We start from the raw sequence: 22,473 nt of genomic DNA, 5'->3' as shown, positions 1-22,473 counted from the left end.
TTGAAGGGAATGTCTATATCATTCAGTCCTTTCAAAATCTGATAGCTGCTCACAACAGGGAAAGTTTGGAAACAATTGATGAATAACGACGTTTTGGATACAGATATACTTGGTTTTTCTTTCCTTTCCTGTGATCTATTGCATAAAAATGTTCCGACAAACAAATTCTAGAATTTGTTATAACATCTTGTAACAAATTCCGGGCGAGTCCTTCACAATCCATCTTTCTGTTTATCTCCGTCAGCAAAGTCCTTGTTGGTTGACACCTTCAAGCACCGTAGCTCCTCAAGCTGCAATTGAGGACCAAAATTCAGAATCATATCGTTAAAAATTTGGAGCACCAAAAAAATGCAGATTCATTCTTCCTCTGTTTCATTATTTTTCAATGAGCTAGAGTGGATGATCATGGACTGAGACAGAATCTTACAAAGAGCAGTGAAGTAACATGGCAAAAGGCGATTCGCTCGCCTCAGCGCCCCCGCTAACCCGTCTCTAAGCCAACACAACACGGAGGAGGTAAATTACGAATGGCTACTAGCCATTAGTGCAGGTGGCCAAGGCATGGGGAAGGTATATTCGGACGCACCGAGTTTTGACCCCAAGACCTCATGTGGCAATAACCCATGAATCATATACAGAACGACTGATGCAAAACGTAGGTACGGTAAGTATTTTCTTGTAGATCCGTAAAATAAACTATTGATAGTGGAAATGGAAAACCAAAAATATTCCAGGTCCATTGAAGGTACAGGAAGAAGACCCATCAAATATAAATCCTACAACAAAGAAAATGAAAAATATGAATTTTAATAATGTATTGTCATACATATATTATAAAATTAATTAATTGATTTGGCACACATCAACCAAACCTTTAAACCCAAATCCGTGCCATAATTGTCACAAGCATGGATTGAAATCTATTACCGTACCAAACGAAACGGTTGAAATGTATTATTCCGATAAATTATTAAAACTTGATACTAAATACCCCTGTACCATTATATCAATCAAGCCAATGAGTATCATGCGAAATTGAGATAATAATATTTTTTTTAAGTGTCTCCCCATACAAGATGATGTCAAAATCGTAGCTTTCCAAATAGAAAACAAACATAGAATTAACTATATAGTTATCTTGTATTTTTCTTCTTATCTCTTTCTTTCTTTCACCTTCAATTCGCCACTGGCACCATAAAGCGAAACATCGACACGATACTGAGACACGGCTTGAGATTTCAAACCTTGGTTTGACCAAGTAACCATAACTTTCATAGGATCTGCCCCAAATTTGTTCAAAGAGTATTCAAGTACCAGCAAGGTATTCATGGTACTGGCCTGGAACTATTACACCTACCAAATGGTCCTCGACTTTATATTCATACTAAGCAGATCAATAAATACACCAACCACATTCATGAGGTCTTTTCCACAAATGATTTTGAGGTCCCAAAATAAACCCCAGCAATACCATGGATTGTGGATTCTGTAGCTTAAAATTGTGATGTCACTACAGACTTAAACAAGATTGGCATTTTGCTCATGTGGGAACATGATCTGCCCATTAATCATCCTGCAATGTGTAACAAACAAAATGCCATTCATCCCACTCTAATTTGTATCAGCCAAACAGTATGTGGGGCATGTATTGAATTCAATCCTAAATGCAGACAACTAATGGAGTGTGCATGCAGGATGGATAGGAAAAGAGGTTACACCAATCACCAAGGTTGACACTTTTTACCATATGACAAAACAAGGACACATTTTGATGCCAAACCACATCAAAACCGTGATATAGATGTGGCTGTATTCATGTTCCATTTGGAGTTCAGAGACCTTAATAGGTTTCGTAATATCAAGCCAAACCTTCGTGTAATAGTATAGTAACCTGGAAATTAAAAAGAAAATCTCTACTCATTCCTTTTAGTTACATGGTTCTTTCTCTTCAAGTCATATTAGTATTTCTTTTTAAGAAAATACGTCATCATTGCTTCTCTATCTCATTTGACCATATCAAATCATTAGTATTAGCTTATGCAACATCAGAAAAGAACAGAGAAACAATTTAAGCAACAAATAAACAATGTTCAGACTTGATTTTGGATAGAGTAATATGGCTTTGGATACAGAGTAATACAAAATGTTGAAAGGTTCGAGAAAGTAGAAACTGCTCAGGGCAATATTAATAGAACGCTAACCTGTCTGCATGTTTCTCTGTGAACTTCCAATAGCTCGTCATATTTCATTTGCAAATCTGACTTCTCAGCTTGTAGCTTTTCATAGTCAGAAATTGATGGGCCACCTAATTTTTGTTGGACAAACCTGAAAAGAGTCGGTCGTTATCTATTTAACATTCAATGTTTAGATGAAGAAAAAAAGATAGCTCACAGCTTCCGTTTCGGACTATAGAACTATAGAAGTATGCTTTAATAAAAGAGCAGGAACTACATTCTAGTTTCAACGCATTAATATTATATTAACACTTGACTAGGAATATTTAAGAGATGTAAATATCGACACCCTCGCATAATAAATTCAATCAATTGATATATTGTAAATTAGAACCTACTATTCTAGGGCATTATTATATTTATTCAGCTAACACAAACATGAAGCAGATATAATAACCAAAACATTGTCTTTTATTGATAAATATGATACAATATATGTGAAGTCAATCAACTTATGATTAGCTCTTAGAGCTGACACTAACAATCTCCCACTAACACTAGAGTCAATCACTAAAGTATCTAATACTGAGTGACCTAGTGTTAGATTAGAATACCGTGTTGAATCGATTGAAACGGTTGAAACATCTCGTTCCATCCACCGACTAGCACCGACACGACCCTGGCATTGGCATGACCCAAAAACAGAGAGGTGTCACACTGCCCTGCGACGGCAGTGGAGGCATCGCGTGACCAACGCGGCCGTGTGGGAAGAGTCGCGCTATCCCCGCAACTATGTTGGAGTCGCGTGAACTCATGGTCGTGCGCAATCACGCGCTTCGCGAGTAGGTCGAGTGTTTTTTTTAATTAAAACTTAGATTGATTAATCTACTCCTAGTTAAAATAGGAATAATATAAAGAGACTTTATTAACCCTAATAAAATTATCTAATTAATTATATATTCTATTTATTTTAATTCTAAAAAAATATTAAAATATTATTTATTTACTATTTTTATATTTATTTCCTTTTTAAAAATATATTTTTTATATTTTTATATTTTAAATATTTTATGTTTTAATTAATATACTATATATTTAAAACATATCAGAATTATATCAGCGCGGTACGGCACGATACCGAAACCGTATCATTCCGGTCCAAGAACGAAACCTTGGCATGGGTCGAAATTTTAAACCTTGCATAGCGTGACCATCATGCTTTTTTCTCTATGCTAAAGCCTTGGCCAATGAATCCGAAATGTTGTCATAGTCGGTACTCTGCATATCGTTACATTTCCTCTATCGAGGAGAAACAATTCTCAAGTCGAATCTTCAATAGGGCAAGGATATCATTTCCAGAAGTATGTAATCTACATACAAGATCAGAAAGATGATGATGCTCCCACTAACCTTATGTAAACACAAGGTTCATCTTCGTTCTTAATGAAACCAAACTCCTTTATCGCATCATCGAATCAAAGATTCTATTTTCTAAAAGCTTGCTTTAATCTATAAATGGATCTTTGCAACTTACATACTTTTCCAGCATCCTTTGGATCCACAAAATTCTCAGGTTGTGTCATGTACACATCCTCGAGTAGATTTTCATTAAGGAATGTAGTTTTGACATCCATCTGCCATATCTGCGTAGAGCTTGTTCTACTCGAAAAAGTTGTTGCTCCACAACTTCTTATAATACAACGGATTCATAATCCAAAATACTTTGTGGTGCTTGTTCAATTTCCATCAAGATTACAATGCTAATTTGTGTATCTCAAATTTCTTCAAGATCTAATTTTCTCCCACTAGTTCTTCTAGAAATAAATTTTTTCTATAAAAACATTATTTCTGACGATAAATACTTTGCCTTGTGTGAGATTATAAAATAATATCCCTTCATTTCCTTGGGTTATCCTACAAAATAAACTTATCTGATTTAGGTCATAATTTTGAGACTTGACGTCGAACATAAGTCTCACAACCCTAATTTTTCATGAAAGACATCTTGAAACTCTTCTCAGTACATATCGTATATGGTGTCTTCATGACTGCCTTAGATGGAACTTGATTAAGAGTAAATGCAGTCGTCACCAGAGCATGTCTCCAAACGAAGAAGGAAGATCTATCAGACTTATTATTGATCGTATCATATCTAATAAAGTATGATTTCTCCGTTCTGATACACCATTCCATTGTGATGTGTCAATGGAGTGAGTTGGGATATTATCCCAAAATCAACCAGATGATCATGAAACTCTTGGCTTAGGTACTCACCACCTCGATTTGATTGAAGTATTTTAATACTTTTGTTAAGTTGATTTTGTACTTCATTCTTGAATTCTTTAAACTTTTCAAAAGATTATGATTTACATCTACTGAAATCATCAGTAAAAGTAATGACGTATTGATAGCCTCCTCTAACTACAACATACATCAATGTGTATTAGTCTTAACAAATCATTAGCTCATTCATTGTGTCCACTAAAAGGAATTTTTGTCATCTTACCTAGTAGACAAGATTCGCATACCTCATAAGATTCAAAATTAAATGAGTGCAAAAGTTCATCCTTATGAAGTTTTGATATATGTTTCTCATTTATGTGGCCCAAGCGACAATGTCATAGATATGTGTGGTTTGAATCATTAGATTTTTAACTGTTTTGTATTTATGTTATATATTGAGTTTTCAAGGTCTAGAACATAGTCTTATATACTACAATAAAACATGTCATTTAAATAAATAAAACGTGTGTCCTTTATTATAAATAAAAATCTTTTCTTGTCCAAACAAGAAGTAGAAATTATGTTCCTAGTCAAAGCATGCATAAAATAGTACTCCTCAAGTTCCAAAACAAGAAGGCAAAGATAGGCAATATGTTCCTATAGGTATAGCAGTAACTTTTGTGTCATTGTCTACTCATAGGTCAACTTTGGCCTTTATCAACGATCTACTCTTTCTAAGCTCCCGCACATTTATACAAATGTGAGACGCACAATCGATATCTAATTCCTATGAAAAAAATAGATAGATTGACTTTTATAACATATATACCTGAGGCAGACTTCTTTTCCCTTTTACTTCCTCCAGTTACAATCGGCAGTTCCTCTTTCAATGTCCAATCTCACCACAGTGGAAGCAAGTTCCTTCCATAGCCACCCCACCTTTAGGTTTCAATGCATGAGACTTGGTGTTGCCTTTGGCTTGGGTCTTACCCCTTTAGGCTTCCATTTGCCTTTGCTCTTTTGCACCATTAATATGGTACCAGGCTTAGTCTTCCTAAGATTGAATTTGACAGTTCTCAACCGTAGTTTACCCACACTACTAGCTACAAATCCCGATAACAATAACATTCAAGTGGGACAAAATCCATATTTATACCGCATCATGAGTTAGCTTTGGCTAATCACCCAAGACTTGGATATATTAGGTTGGTAACGTTTATCAATTGCATCGTATGCAACTCTTGGATAATTAGGTGAACAAGACTATTGGTTCTTTTGCCCAACGAATGACCATATGTCTCTAAGTTCTCAATTAGGTAACTTAGTTAAGTCACACCCAAAGTTCAATAGTTAGAAATCACAATTGTCCTGTCATACTCTACCAAGATAAATTGAATCAGTTTGCTTTGGCAAACATGTCTACAATTGATCAAGATAGTAGTAAGTATCAAACTTTAGTAGGCATACTAAATTGACCTAATTATGGTAAAACTATTAATTAGACATGCATCACATTCAAGCATGACATAATTCAACATATATGCAAAATAAGTAAATAAACGTGACATAGTTATGACCCATCTACTACGATCTTCTTAAGCTAATGAGAGGATAGAAAGTCAACCTAGGGAATTGCATCTTCTCTAAGTGCTTCCTTGGTTGTGATGTGTTGTTGGCCTCCTTTTCAATCATCGTCTGATATTATACTAGCACTATTCTAATTTGTACATTACAAAGAAGAGAAATCTCGAGTTACATTCGAGGAGAGTCCGATGAGAAGAGAAATCCATTTACAACTTGAAGTATAAAGTGAAAAGACACGACACGTAGGCCGTATTATAAATTTACAACACACACATAATCCAATCAGATTGGATAATGAGTCATAACCATGCACCATGGCAAACATCACATGTAACAAATTTATGACATCATTTTATTATGATTCCAATTAACGATTTATATAACGAAACTATACGAGGTCCTAGAGGTAGCGCCCCAAGGATTTATGATTCGTTGAATGAAACCGGATTGTAGCACGTGTTTATATTTAACATGAAGATTTCACAATCACTGCATTTTGATCAACACAAACTATTTCATTCTAGACAAATCAAAACAACACCCGTCAAAGCCACCCATGAATCATTCCGAGCAAATCATAATAAACATATGTTCATTCGTTTATATCAAATATAAAACAAGGCGGAGAATGCATTCGCAAGTGGCTCTGATACCACTGTTGGGATGTATAGCAAAAAAATAAATTAAAAACTCAATGGAAATTGATCCCTCCAGAGATCCATACAAATGCAAAACTACTCTAGCGAATAGGATTGTTACCTTTGATCCGTGAACAACTCTTATAAGACTGCTAGTCCGACCGATTTGAGTGCGATCAGAATATCCGCACCTCTACGGTATCCACACGAGCACTTCTTTGTTCGTCCCACGAACTCAGAAATTTGGAAAATCTCACACATCTTTTCCTTCTTGCTAAAGATGACTATTTAAGGTGGCAATCCAAGAGAATAACTCTTCACGTTCTTGCTAACTCTTCACCTTCTTACCCTCTTTAAAGAGATGGTTATTTAAATGACTATTTAAGGTGGCAATCAAAGAAGAAGCTAACTCTTCACCTTCTTGTTAACTCTTCACCTTGTTGTCCTCTTTAAAGAGATGGTTATTTAAGGTGGAAATCAAAGTAGAAGCTAACTCTTCACCTTCGTGTTAACTTTTCACCTTTTTGCCCTCTTTAAAGAGATAGCTATTTAAGGTGGCAATAAGAGATGGCTATTTAAGGTGACAATTAAAGAAGAAGCTTCACCTTCGTACTAACTTTTCACCTTCTTGCCCTTTTTAAGAGATTGCTATTTAAGGTGAAGATAAAAAAGAAACCCTAACCATCAGGGTTTCTTATAGTGGGATTTCTAGTTGGTTTGGACTTAAAAGGAAGAATAAGAATATTGAATTAACTCATTAAACCAATAAGCCTTTAAGATCTAATTGGATTAACTCATTAATCCAATAAGTCCAAAACTCAATTAAATTAACTTATTAATCCAACAAGCTTAAGGTCCGAAACCATAAAATGAATCTAATCTCCAAATCAAAATGTTCTTTGTGTGTGACTCATTAGGTTCTCGTAATGTTGACAACGTTTCTAAAACTATTTTAGATACACAAGCAATGAGTGATATCAAGCAATGCATCTTTGCTACCCAAGTGACGAGAATGTCGAAATCCGACCTAACCTGTCTATGACCATTATCTCGTATAACTCATTCATTTTGTCTTTGATATCTAGATTGATTCATGAGGCATAAACCATGTGATCCTCTCATCAATTTACGTGTTTCTTGATCTCTAAGTAGACTCACTTAACCTAATAAGTTTAATATCTCATATTGACTTATTTGAGCATAGTCATGCATTTCAGTAGTCCCACTCAATCAAAAGGCCTACAGATATCTCTTCCATTATATGGAAAGAACCAATCTCATCTACATCACTCACATTTCTCTGTATAGCTCATTGCATACCTAGTGAACGACTTTATAGTCTATCTTGTTACATGTAACGTTTGTCGATGTCAAAGTACACAATTCCTTAGGTAAGGAACCATAGTACTTCAGGTATAAGGACTATTTATACTAATAATCAATATAAGAATATTTATGACACTCATAAACGATTTATGAAACTTCTCATCGCAGGTTAATTCAGTACATATTCTCTAATATATACCCATGTGTAAACTTGATATTTTATATCCATGACTTATGAGATCAAGCCATCAGTTATCTGCATACATGCTAGTCTGAACACATTAATATTACTTTTGTTTATTAAACTAGGAATATTTAAAAGTAGTGTTATATATATATATATATATATATATATATATATATATATATATCGACAGTCACCCACATTCAATTCAACCAATTGATATGTTGTAGATTAGAATCTATTATTCTAGGGCATTATTATATTTATTCAGCTAGCACAGACATGAAGCAAATATAATAACCAAAGCATTGTCTTTTTTTGATAAATATGATACAATATATTCTAAATTAATCAGCTTATGATTGGCTTAGGGCGGACACTAACACTATTACTATAGAAACTAGTCAAAATATACAAGGAAAAACGTGGAATCTATTTTTATGAAAATAGTTGGGATAATAGGTCCACTTTTCACTCTATAAGGGACTCAATCATGTTTTGGTTGTTTGTGTGTTTCTCATTGGTCTGTGTTAGATCCATGGTGCATATGCTATGCAGTGGATCGGCTAAATAATGCCTGCAGAACTTTTTGAAATCTTGATTTGTGTATGCTCATGCTGATGGTCAAGGGCCTCCAATTTTAATTCATTCCTTACTACATGTAGCTATTAGGAATTCAAATGTTCTGCTTGACAATGAAATGGGAGACATTTTCATCTCTATCAACTGTGAATTTTCAGGAGCAATCTGTGAGTGGGATTATATGGGAAGGATATCAAATGGATCTTGATGTTTGTTGTGCTCTAAACTGAGGAGTATTCGTTAATGTAAAAGACATTGCTTGCAGAGCTTGAATGACTTTTCCAATTTTCCTATTTCCCAGATTTTATAAGTATATCACAGCATCAGAAGATAAACAAGTTTTTTTTTTGGCTGAGTCAATCCAATCGAACCATGAGACCCTCAACCAAGTAGGTCATCTAGTTAGATGATCGGCCTGTTTTCAATCTATTAATTGTGAAATGAAACAGCTCTATGTAAGTACATTTACACATTTTTTATACACAAGTAATTTTCCCTAATTATCAAGGACGGTATTAGTGCAAGTAAACTATTTTTTAAAATTTCTCAGAACAAGTTCATAAAACAACTTTACTAAGCTCTTTATTCAGATTAGCTTCTGACTGCAGCTAAATAGTTCAAGAACTTACTCCAAGGCAGAAGAAGGCTTGTCGTTTTCTTCATAAAGTGCAACAAGAACTACACAGAGTAACAATGTCATAATGTAGTTTATCACCGCAAAGATCGACAATTTATAACCCTTATAAACCAGGAAATAATTAAAAAGAAAAACCTTTAGTGAGAGCATCAAGCACACCACTTGATTCCAGATACTTCCTGAAAGATTCCTTTTTAGCTTCCCTTTCCTGAAAAATAAATTCTCACTATACTATGAAACACTGAAATTGAGTAAAAAAAGATAAAACAAGAAAGAACATCCAAAGGACAAAATATATAGTAGTCATGTGATATTATTAATGTATCTCATCGCAAACTTTCATCTGTTGCAACAGCTAAAATTACTTTTACAAACTGCAATTTGTTACTTAGATTACTTTAAATATAGAATATACATCTTATAGATTCTTTTATGAACATAAGTCCAGGTCTTGGTTCTGAACATGTGATAGATCTAGAAAGTCTTTGTTTAAGCTTGAGATTCATTTGAACGTTTCATTGCGACCACATTACAAGGTATAGATACGAATTCCCCATAAGTTGTAGTATAAGAACACAGGAAACAGGAACTTACCACTTCATGGAGGATGCCAATCTAAGAATAAGGTTCATGCATCTGCGATTTAATGAAAACATGTAGATACCGGTAAATACCAATTTTCTTAACTGATAAACAACACACTTCAGTTGTGTGGGAGATTCTCCGGAATATTTCATAATATCCAACTATTGTACAAAGCTTTAGCTTCCGTAAGTGTACGAGGAATTTATGTGCAATGTCATGTACAATTGGCATTTTAAATGGGCCCACTCACACATAGGGTGTAAATGTTTTGAGAGCTATGAACTAAATAGGAGAAAAACTAACAAATATGAATGATGCATAGGCTGATCAAACAATCATGTCAAAAAAACAAAAAATTAAAGCCGCATTACCACACCAAACTATTATTATATACTGACATACTTGCAATGAGAAATTTTCTTCAGGTTGGAAAATATTTGTTTTTCAGAAGTAATAAAAGTATATAAATTGCTTTACTTATAATGTTAGTGTCAGCCCTAAGAGTCAATCATAAGTTGATTGACCTAGGACATATTATATCATATTTATCAATAAAATGCAATATTTTGGTTATTATATTTGCTTCATGTTTGTGGTATCTGAATAAATATAATAATGCCCAAGAATAATAAATTCTAATCTATAGTATATCAATCAGTTGAATTAATTGTGGGAGACAATCAATATATATATAAAACACTACTTTTAAATATTCCAAATCAAGTGTTAATAAATAAGGGCAATATTAATGTGTTGAAACTAACATGTAGGTCAACTGATGACTTGATCTCACAAGTCATAGACACATAGGTAAATTGACTAATATGGGTGGTGATAGGAGGATCCCTTTTTGGAGAAGAGAAGAGGAGGAACGAAGATGAGGAAGACCGGAAAGGACGGGAGGAAAGGCCGCCCGGAAAAGGGGTAGGTCGGGTGTGTTATACCGACCTATCACGTCAGACCGATTGAGCATGTAAAACTGACCGAGCAGGTAGTACCGATCGAGCGTGTAGGACCCCGGCTGAAAAGATCGACCGAGTAGATCCGGTCAGTCATATATAAAAGATCGATCTGATATAACGAAAATATAACTTTGGGTGGTCCGGAACATAGTAAGGTCGCTCAAGTATGTGAAGTACTGGTCAAGCAGAGGTACTCGGCCCGGTATATATGACCGACCCGATATAAAGAGTTGGCTGAATATAAAAGTTCTTGACTTTGCACACAATAGACAAAGATCGAACGAATGCGATATACCGACCAAACCTATAAGTCTGGTGGGTAAAGGCTGACCGGGTTCTATAAATCGAACGAACAGATACATTTGGTCTCATGTAACCCTTGACCGACAGCTAGTTGAAGGAAGGGTTATCGGATAAAGTTGCCTGGATGATTTCAGTCAATGATGTGGGGCCGAACGTGCTTAAAAAATTGGCCGAGCATATGAGTTTGGTGAACAAAGACCGGTTGATTATAATAGATCGAGCGAAAGTAGAAACATTTAACATTAAGCTACCTTGAAGACTTATATACATCCGACTGATTAATCTTAATCGATACGATAGGGCCGGCCGAATAGATCGGCCGAGCGTATAGGCGATTAACAGCATACGATCTAACAAAGGAAGAGTTAAAGGGCAAAGACGTCTTCATATGTTTGATAGATCAACCTTGGTCAGCAGGCTATGACCGCCCAACTTTGATAGACAGGCCGAGTATGAGAAGTAAATCGAGCATAAAGGTCTTCAACCTTATATAGTTTTTGGCACATTTATAATGAAGTCTTGGTCGGGTATAAATAGTCGACCGGGTATAGAACTAAAACTAATACGGACAGAATATATTCTACACATGTGCCAATTAAGCTTATGTGACTGACCAGGCATATATAACAGGTGAACCATAACAATATACAATCATATGACAGCTTAATTAATTTGGCGGTAAATATCTTCTAGAATTCTCCGCAGGTATGCTAAACGACAAAGAAGGTACATCTGGGGTAAGAAAAAGATTCCTTAAACTATTATTATTGCAGTCCTGGCTTACGTCATCTCTTAACAAACTTTAACAAACCGGAGTCCACCTCATGACTGTGGAGGTTAGATGAGGTGGAATAAAAAGGGGAATCCTCTCCACTGACAAGGTACGCAAACATACGCATTGCATCCAATCAAACCCTGATTCTTCATACAGTTTCTTCTTCTTCGTCTACTTCTCGTCGGAGACTAACTTGAGCGTCGGAGGGCCTAGCCAGGGATTCCCACCCCGGTCTTAGGTAACTAACGCTTTGTCAATTGGTCTCAGTGTGTGCAGGGAGACTAGATCATCTCATTCATCGGACTAAAGACATTCTGCTAATCCCCGTAGCCATCTCGCCGAAGTTCTTTTCGGTAAGATATCATTCATACGATCCGCTTTGGTTTTCTCGGATCAATCATCCAATTTTCAGGTGTTCGCGAGGTCCGCTGTGGTTTTCTCGGATCCTCTTATTCACCAATATCAGAATTTGTCATCATCCATCGCCATCCAGTGCTCCATCTCGCAAGCTTTCAGAGAGGATCATTGACCAACCATTAAAAGTTTCATAGATCGTTATATGAGTGTCGTAAATATTCTCATATTGACTATTAGTATAAATAGTCCTTAAATCTGAAGTCACTTCGGTTCCTTACATAAATAGTTATGTACTTTGGCATCGACAAACATCACTTGTAATAAGGTAGATTGTAAAGTCATTCATCGGATTTGCAATAAGCTATACAAAGGGATTATGAGTGATATAGATGGGATTTGTCCCTTCCATATAAAGGAAAAAATATTTGTAGGTCCCTTGCTTGAGTGGGACTACTGAAATGCATGGTCATGCGCAAATAAATCAATATGAGATATTAAACTTATTTAGTTAAGTTAATTTACTTAAAGATCAAGAAACACATACATTGATGAGAGGATCATATGGTTTATGCCTCATGAATCAATCTAGATATCAAGGACAAAAAAAAAAAAGTTATACGAGATAATGGCCATAGACAGATTAGGTCGGATCTCGACATTTTCATCACTTGAGTAACAATAATGCATTGCTAGATGTCACTCATTACTTATGTATCTAAAATAGTTTTAGAAACACTATCAACATTACGAGAACCTAATGGGTCACGAGTATGATGATTTGGAGATAGGTTTATTTTATGATTTCGAACCTAAAGCTTATTGGATTAATAAATTAATCTAATTGGATTTTGGAATTATTGGATTAATTAGATAATCCAATTAGATCTTACAGGTTTATTGGTTTAATGAGTTAATTCAATCTTCTTGTTCTTTCTTTTAAGCCCAAACCAACTAGAAATCCCACTACAAGAAACCTTAATGGTTAGGTTTTCTTTTTTTATCTTCACCTTAAATAGCCATCTCTTAAAAAGGGCAAGAAGGTGAAAAGTTAGTACGAAGGTGAAGCTTCTTCTTTGATTGTCGCCTTAAATAGTCATCTCTTTATTGCCACCTTAAATAAACATCTCTTTAAAGAGGACAAGAATGTAAAAAGTTAGCTTCTTCTTGAATTGTCACCTTAAATAGTCATCTCTAGCAAAAAGGAAAAGGTGTGTGAGCTCTCCAAATTTCTGAGTTCGTTTGATGAACGAAGAACATGCTCATGTGGATACCGTAAAAGCGCGGGCATTCGGATCGCGCTCAAATCGGCCGGACTAGCAATCTTTAAGGGTTGTTCACGTATCAAAGTAACAATCCTGTTCGCTAGAGTAGTTGCAAGAGTAGTTCTACATTCGCATGGATCTCTGGAGGGATCAATTTCCGCTATGTTTTTAATTTGTTTTTCGCTATAGATCTCGTGGTATTAGAGTCACTTGCGAATGTGTTCTCCGTCTTGTTTTATATTTGATATAAACGAATGGGCATGTGTTTATTATAATTTGGTCGAAATGATTCATGGATGGATTTGACGAATGTTGTTTTGATTTATCTAGAATGAAACAGTTTATGTTGATCAAAATGCAATGATTGTGACATCTTCATGTTAAATATAAACACGTGCTACAATCTGATTTCATTCGACGAATCATAAATCCTTGAGGCACTACTCCTAGGATCCCGCATGATTTCACCATATAAATCATTAATCGGAATCATAATAAAATGATGTAATTTGTTACATGTGATGTTTGTCATGGTTCATGGTTATGGCTCATTACCCAATTTAATTGGATTATGTGTATGTGTGTTGTAAATTCATAATATGGCTTGCGTGTCGTGCCCTTTCACTTCATACTTCAAGTTGTAAAAGGATTTCTCTTCTCACCAGACTCCCTTCAAATATCACTCGAGATTTCTCTTCTTTGTAATGTCCAAATTAGAATAGTGTTAGTATAATACTGAATGACGATTGAAAAGGAGGTCAACAATACATCACAACCATGGAAGTACTTGGAGAAGATGCAATTCCCTAGGTTGATTTTTCAATCCTCTCATTGGCTAGTAGATGGGTTATAACAATGTCATGTTTATTTGCTTATTTTGCATATATGTTGATGTATGTCATGCCTGAATGTGATGAATATCTAATTAGTAGTTTTACCATAATTAGGTCAATTTAGTATGTCTACCAAAGTTTCATACTCACTACTACCTTGATCAATTGTAGACATGTTTACAAAAGCAAAGTAATTCAATTTATCTGGGTAGAGTGCGACAGGACAATTGTGATATCCAACTATTGAACTTTAGGTGCAACTTAACTAAGTTACCTTAATTGAATTGATAACTTAGAGGCATATGGTCATTCAATGGGCAAAAGAATAAATAGTCTTGTTCACTTAACTATCCAAGAGTTGCATAAGATGCAATTAGTAAACGTTACCTACCTAATATATCCCAAGTCTTGGGATTAGCCAAAGCTAACTCATGATGCGGTACAATATGGATCTTGTCCCACTTGAATGTTATTGTTATTGAGATTTGTAGTTAGTAGTGTGGGTAAACTACGGTTACCCACCCACATGACTTGCTCCTGCCAAACTTTACATTTTAGTTGGAGAATCATTTAATTAAAGGCCTAATTAGGTGATTTAAATATGATGCTTATTTCTGTGTTTATTATTGTTGTAGATAACCTTATCAACACACACATCTAATATCATCTCACTGCGATCTATCCATGATAAGGACAAGAAACTTGAGAATTGTTCTCAAGCAAAAAAGAAAATTGTATGTCCTAGAGCAACCTATTTCTGAACCACTCACCTCTAATGCTACTCGTGCTAATAAGGATGCTCATAAGAAACATCAAGATAACACATTGGATGTATCATGTCTTTTGCTTGCCACCATGAACTCTAACCTTCAGAAGCAACATGAGAACATGGATGCTTACGATATGGTTGAACATCTTAAACAACTATATCAGGGGCAGGCAAGGCAATAGAGATTTGAGGTATATCTAAGACTTTATTTCAATGCAAGATGCAAGAAGGAAATTCTGTAGGAACTCATGTACTTAAAATGATAGGATATGTTGAGAACCTTGAAAAATTAGGATTTCCATTGGGTTATAGTTGGCCACTAACCTTGTTCTACAATCATTATCAGAAAGCTATAGTCAATTTGTCATAAACTATAACATGAATGAAATTGATAAGTCATTGCTTGAAATATTAAGAATGTTGAGAATCTTAAGAAGACTAAGCCTAGTACCATATTAATGGTGCAAAAGGGCAAAGGCAAATGGAAGCCTAAGGGAAAGAGTAAGACTCAAGCCAAAGGCAAGGTCAAGTCTCATGCATTGAAACCCAAAGGTGGGGTGGCTAAGAAAGGAACTTGCTTCCACTATGGTGAGATTGGACATTGGAAGGAGAAACTGTAAATTATACCTGGAGGAAGTAACAGGGAAAAAAAATGTGATTTCTGCCTCAAGTATATATATTATTGGAAGACAATCGATCTATTTTTCTACATGGGTATTAGATACCGGCTGTGCATCTCACATTTGTACAAATGCGTAGGAGATAAGAAAGAGTAGATCGTTGACAAAAGCTAAAGTGGATCTACGAGTAGGCAATAGCGCAAGAGTTGATGTTATAGCTATAGGAACATATTGCCTATCTTTGCCCAAGGCTTGTTTTGGAACTTAAGGAGTGCTATTATGTGTCTACTTTGACTTGAAATATAATTTCTATTTCTTGTATGGACAATAAAGGATTTTCATTTATAATAAAAGACAAACATTGTTCTATTTATTTAAATGACCTATTCTATTGTAGTGCATAACTAATAAATGGACTCTAGGTTCTAGACCTTGAAAATTCAATCTATAACATAAATACAAAACGATTAAAATCTAATGATTCAAACCAAACATAATATTGTCGCTTGGGCCACATAAATGAGAAACGTATATCAAAACTTTTTAAGAATAGACTTTTTGACTCATTTGATTTTGAATCATATGAGATATGTGAATCCTATCTACTAGGCAAGATAACAAAAACTCCTTTAGTGGACACAACGAATGAGCTAATGATTTGTTAGGACTATTATATAGTGATGTATGTGACCCTTTCAATAGAGCAACTAGAGGAGACTATGAATACTTCATTACTTTTACTGATGATTTCAGTAGATATGGCTATGTGTATCTAATGAAATACAAATCAAAATCCTTGAAAAGTTTAAAGAATTCAAGAATAAAGTACAAAACTAACTTGGTAAAAGTATTAAGATACTTCGATCGAGGTGGTGAGTACCTAAGCCAAGAATTTCATGATTATCTTGTTGATTCTGGGATAATATCCCAACTCACTCCACTTAACAGAAATTCGTACTTTATTAGATATCGTACGATCAATAATGAGTCAGACAGCTCTTCCTTTTTTCTTGGAGACATTCTCCGGAGACAGTAGCATTCACTCTTAACCATGTTCTGTCTAAAGCAGTCACGAAGACACCATATACGATATGGACTGGAAAGAATCCCAAGATGTCTTTCATGAAAAATTGGAGTTGTGAGGCTTATGTTCGACATTAAGTCTCAAAGAAACTAGGGCCCAAATCAAATAAGTGCTATTTTGTAGGATATCCCAAGGAAACGAAGAGATATTACTTTTATAATCTCACACAAGGCAAAGTGTTTGTCGCCAAAAATGGTATTTTTCTAGAAAGAAATTTATTTCTAGAAGAACTAGTAGGAGAAAAGTAAATCTTAAAGAAATTCGAGATACACAAATTAACACTGAAGCTTTGATGGAAATTGAACCGACACCATAAAATATTGTGGATTATGAATTCGTTGCACCACAAGAATTTTGGAACAACTTTTTCGAGTAGAACAAGTTCTACGCAGATCTTATAGGATACGTCATCAACCTGAGAAATATTCATTTCTCCTATCTAACCATAATGATGTAATGCTTATTGATTTGAATGAGCCTACATCCTATCAGGAAACTGTGATGAGCCTATATTCTAATAAATGACTAGAGGTCATGACGTCCGAAATGGAATCTATGTATGTCAACCAAGTATGGACTCTAGTTGACCCACGGATCAAATCCATTAGGTGTAAATGGATTTTCAAGAAGAAAACTGACATGGATGGTCATGTGCATACCCATAAAGGGCGATTGGTAGCTAAAGTATTCAAGCAAATTCATGATATAGAATATGATGAAACCTTTTCACCAGTTGTAAAGTTAAGTCGATTCAAATTTTGCTTGTTATTACTGCTTACTATGATTATAAGATCTGACAGATGAATGTCAAAACTGCATTCCTTAATGGAAATCTACTCGAGGATGTGTACATGACACAACCTGAGGATTTTGTGGATCCAAAGGATGGTGGAAAAGTATGTAAGTAGCAAAGGTCCATTTATAGCTTAAAGCAAGCTTCTAGAAGCTAGAATCTTAGATTTGATAATGTGATTAAGGAGTTTGGTTTCATTAAGAACGAAGATGGACCTTGTGTTTACAAATGGGTTAGTGGGAGCACCATCATCTTTCTGATCTTGTATGTAGATGACATACTTCTCATTGGAAATGATATCCTTGTCCTAAGTCTATGAAGATTTGATTTTAAAATTATTTCTCCTCGATAGAGGAGGTGTATCGATATGCAGAGTACCGATTGATGATAACATTGCGGATCCACTGACCAAGGGTTTAGTACAGAAGAAGCATGATGGTCACACTAGGTCACTCAGTATTAGATATTTCAGTGATTGACTCTAGTACTAATGAGAGATTGTTAGTGTCAGCCCTAAGAGTCAATCATAAGTTGATTAACTTAAGATATATTATAAAGGCAATGTTTTGGTAATTATATTTGCTTCATGTTTGTGCTAACTGAATAAATATAATAATGTCCTAGAATAGTATATTCTGATCTACAGCATATCAATTGGTTGAATTAAATGTGGGTGGTTGTTGATCTATATAAAACACTGCTATTAAATATTCATATTCAAGTGTTAATAAACAAGAACAATATTAATGCATTGAGACTAGCATGCATGTAAGTCAACTGATGACTTGATCTCACAAGTCATGGATATAAAATATCAAGTTGACACATAAATATATATCAGAGAATATGTACTGAATTAACCTGTCATGAGAAGTAGCATTCGTTATATGAGTGTTATAAACATTCTCATATTGACTATTAGTATAAATAGTCCTTAGACATGAAATCACTATGATTCCCTACATAAGGAATTATGTTCTTTGGCATCGACAAACATTACATATAACAAGGTGAACTATAAAGTCATTTACTGGGTATACAATGAGCTATACAGAGGGATGTAAGTGATGTAGATAGGATTTATCTCTTCCATATAACTGAAGAGATATCTGTAGGTTCCTTGATTGAGTATGACTACTTAAATGCATAGTTATGCTCAAATAAGTCAATTTAAGATATTAAATTTATTTGGGTAAGTGAGTTTACATAGAGATCAAGAAACACAAAGATTGATGAAAGGATGACACAGTATATGCCTCATGAATTAATCTAGATATAAATGACAAAAGGAATGAATTATGTGAGATAATGGTTACAAACCGGTTAGGTCAGATCTCGACATTTTCATCACTTGGGTAGCAATGATACATTGTTAGATGTCACACACTGCTTGTGTATCTAAAATAGTTTTAGAAATACTGCCAACATTACAAGAACCTTATGGGTCACACATAGAGAGCATAGAGCATGTTGATTTGGAGATAGGTTTATTTTATGGTTTCAAACCTTAAGCTTATTGGATTAATAAGTTAATCTAATTGGGTTTTGGATTTAATTCATGGGTTAATCCAATTAGATCTTCAAGGTTTATTGGTTTAATGAGTTAATCCAATATTCTTATTCTTTCTTTTAAGCTCAAACCAACTAGAAAGCCCACTACAAGAAACCCTAATGGTTAGATTTTCTTTTTTATCTTCACCTTAAATATCATCTCATAAAAAGGGTAAGAAGGTGAAAAGTTAGCAAGAAAGTGAAGAATTAGCTTCTTCTTTGATTGTCACCTTAAATAGTCATCCACCTTAAATAGCCATCTCTTTAAAGAGGGCAAGAAGGCGAAGAGTAAGCAAAAAAGTGAAGAGTTAGCTTCTTCTTGAATTGCCACCTTAAATAGTCATCCCTAGCCAGAAGGAAAAGGTGTGAGACTCTCCAAATTTCTGATTTTGTGGGACGAACGAAGAACGTGCTCCTATGGATACTGTAGAGGCGCGGACATTCTGATTGTGCTATCAGCCGAACTAGCAGTCTTGTAAGGGTTGTTCATGCATCATAGGTAACGATCTTATTTGCTAGAGTAGTTGCAAGAGTAGTTCTGTATTCGCATGGATCTCTGGATGGATCAATTTCCGTTACGTTTTTAATTTGTTTTTCACTATAGATCCCAACACATAAGTCATCTGATAATTTTGGCAGAGGTGAAATAGAGTATGATATGATTACACCTCTGCCATAATCTATTTCACCTCTACCAATATCTCAGGTGGCAAGATGAGTATAATACAAATGCATATGAATAAAGCAATTTAAATTCTTTGATGTAATCATATGTCACCCAAGATTTTGAATATAGGCATCTTTCTTGAAGGTTTTGTGTGTTGCACATGCATGACGCTTGCTCATATCCTTGATTAGTAGTGTGTTTGGATCACCACAGTTTTAATTATCCCTTCAAACGAAGTTAGTCATCAAGGTTTAGATGCAGTTGGTTCATCACCTGACCTTGGTTCGTTTTCTGTATTATTTAAATTGCCAAATTTGACAGAATCAGAACCAAGGTCCAGTGATGAACCAAATGCATCTAACCCTGGATGACGAACTGTGTATAAACGGGATAATTAAAATTGTAGTGATCCAAACACATTGCTAATCGAGGAAATGAACAAGCATTGTGCATCCGCAACACAAATAAAACCTATAGGAAAGATCTGTATATTAAAAACAGAGTTACAAAAAAGGTAAATTAAGAAAGGATGATTGATCATAAAAAAAGTGGGAAAAGATACAAATGTCTCGTTACAGTTTGTAGAAAATGACCCAAGTTGTGCTATAACACTAACAAAACAATATGGAATCATGAAAAGGATAACGTTATCGATATTGAACAATGAGATTATTATGATAGCTGCAAAGGAGTAACTACTTCAGCACCCATTTCTTACATCCCTATATCCTTCAAACCTACTATGCTATGATGATGAAACCACCATTGAGTCTTCCATCTCACACCGAATTGTGGTATAATGCAGAGAGTTTATCAGCTTAGATGAATGAAGGACTACTAATGGTCTTAAGTACTTTGGACAATGGTTGAACCTAACAAAAATGGGTAAATTTCCTCATCTGGGCATGTCTTTACCAAAACAGCATGCATATATTAAAGAGACCCTGATTCTTCCTAGAGAATGGGTACATGTTATTAGATACTTCCCTTTGTTCGATAAAGGATCAAGGGATGTATACTTGTCTCTTGACTATATATCTTAACTCTGAAACTCAAGGTTAATTCTGTAACTGTAAAATATCAAACGAACTTGATAGGAAGAGAATCACAGATAACTTAATAGTTACTCCTCGCATTCAACAATTTTCTGTCCAAGTATTGATAAAATTAAAGCAAGAAAACTTATAAAAGCATAATTAGAACAGTAGCGCAAAGATTTGTGTTTACATCTTTAACGTTTTCCTTCATGATGTGTAAGCATCAAAGAGAAACAGTCCCTTCTCTTACAGAATCACCACTTGGGGTCTTAATGAAGGTAATGATCCACAAAAAGAAAACATGAAGATATTAGATAAAAGAGCAACCTTTCCAAATTGGGACGCGCATTTCAAGAATCAGAAGGAAGAGGGAAAATAGAGCAAGGAAATTTTCACGCGATCGCATCCGACCCCAGATGTTTAAAACTATCAATTCAAAGGATATGGCCTTTGTAACATTAAGGCGAAAGGAAACATCAGATTCCGGAAAAGAGGGGAGGCAATAAGCGAGGCATACCATGGTCTTTAAATCATCAAACTGCCACCAAATCCTGCCAAAAGAACCGTTCTTTCCAAGGGAATGAGTAAAGGAGAACAGATACGGAGAAGACTTCCAACCGAGGGTGGAAAGAAGCCCCAGATCCGCCGGCGGTAGCGGCGGCGGAGGTGAAGGGCTTCGCACCGCCACCGGGAGACGAGAATAAATTAACTATAATAATTATTTAGCAACGACACAATAAATTGGTGGGATGTAAGAGATTGGATTACCAATATGCCCTTCTGCTCGAATGAGACCGCGGAGTGTTCGGGAGAGTTTTACTCATTTTAAAATAATTTTTATAGAAATTATTTAAAAATTAGTGAATAGTTAAAGTATGAAATATTTGGAAATAGAAGTTACACACTAATATATAAGATAAAATTTGAGTTTCCGGTAAATAATTATTTTTAAATTTAATTTCTAGTTAAATAATGATAATATCATTAAATTATATAAATTAAATTTTTAAAATTATCTAAAAATAATTTGGATATACTTTATATAATTATTATTATATTTTAAATATTATATCAAAATTAATTTTTTTTATAACATGAATGTTAAAAAAAAGTATAAAATTAATAAAAATAAAAATATAAAAAATGATAAAATTTATATAAATATATAAAGATATATATATAATTTTATAAATATAAATTATATAAAAATTTAAAATATTATTTAAAAATAAATGTATAATAAAATATTATTATTATTATTTTAAGTTAAATAGTATGATAATTATGTAAATTGATAAATTTATTAAGGACATAAATATTTTTTTTTTAATTTTAATCATAAATAACAAATAAAAATATATCAAATTCTTGATTTTAACTTTTTGAGTAAAAGTTATAGAAACTAAAATAAAATTTAACATTCACAACTACTTAGCCGTTAGTAAAAGCTCTATTAAATACTCCCTAAAATAATTTCTAATGGGCATCTACACTTACCCCTTCTATCCCTGGGCGGTAACTATAAAT

At 34.5% G+C, this 22,473-nt stretch overlaps 1 protein-coding gene across 1 annotated transcript; it reads right to left on the bottom strand.

Moving 5' to 3' along the window:
• Nucleotides 1-21,677, bottom strand: LOC122024619 (c-Myc-binding protein homolog). The gene is made up of 5 exons (XM_042583279.1): nt 21,464-21,677; nt 9,484-9,556; nt 9,341-9,389; nt 2,202-2,325; nt 1-290 (listed from the first exon to the last, which is right to left on the bottom strand). Exons 1-5 carry the CDS (start codon nt 21,464-21,466, stop codon nt 213-215), a joined length of 327 nt encoding a protein of 108 aa, XP_042439213.1. The 5' UTR covers nt 21,467-21,677; the 3' UTR covers nt 1-212.
• Between the last annotated feature and the right edge of the window lie 796 nt (nt 21,678-22,473).

This window comes from Zingiber officinale, chromosome 1A (assembly GCF_018446385.1).
Source record: "Zingiber officinale cultivar Zhangliang chromosome 1A, Zo_v1.1, whole genome shotgun sequence".
Taxonomy (NCBI): domain Eukaryota; kingdom Viridiplantae; phylum Streptophyta; class Magnoliopsida; order Zingiberales; family Zingiberaceae; genus Zingiber; species Zingiber officinale.
The sequence above is the reverse complement of the archived record's forward strand: the minus strand, read 5'-3'. Positions and strand labels throughout refer to the sequence as shown.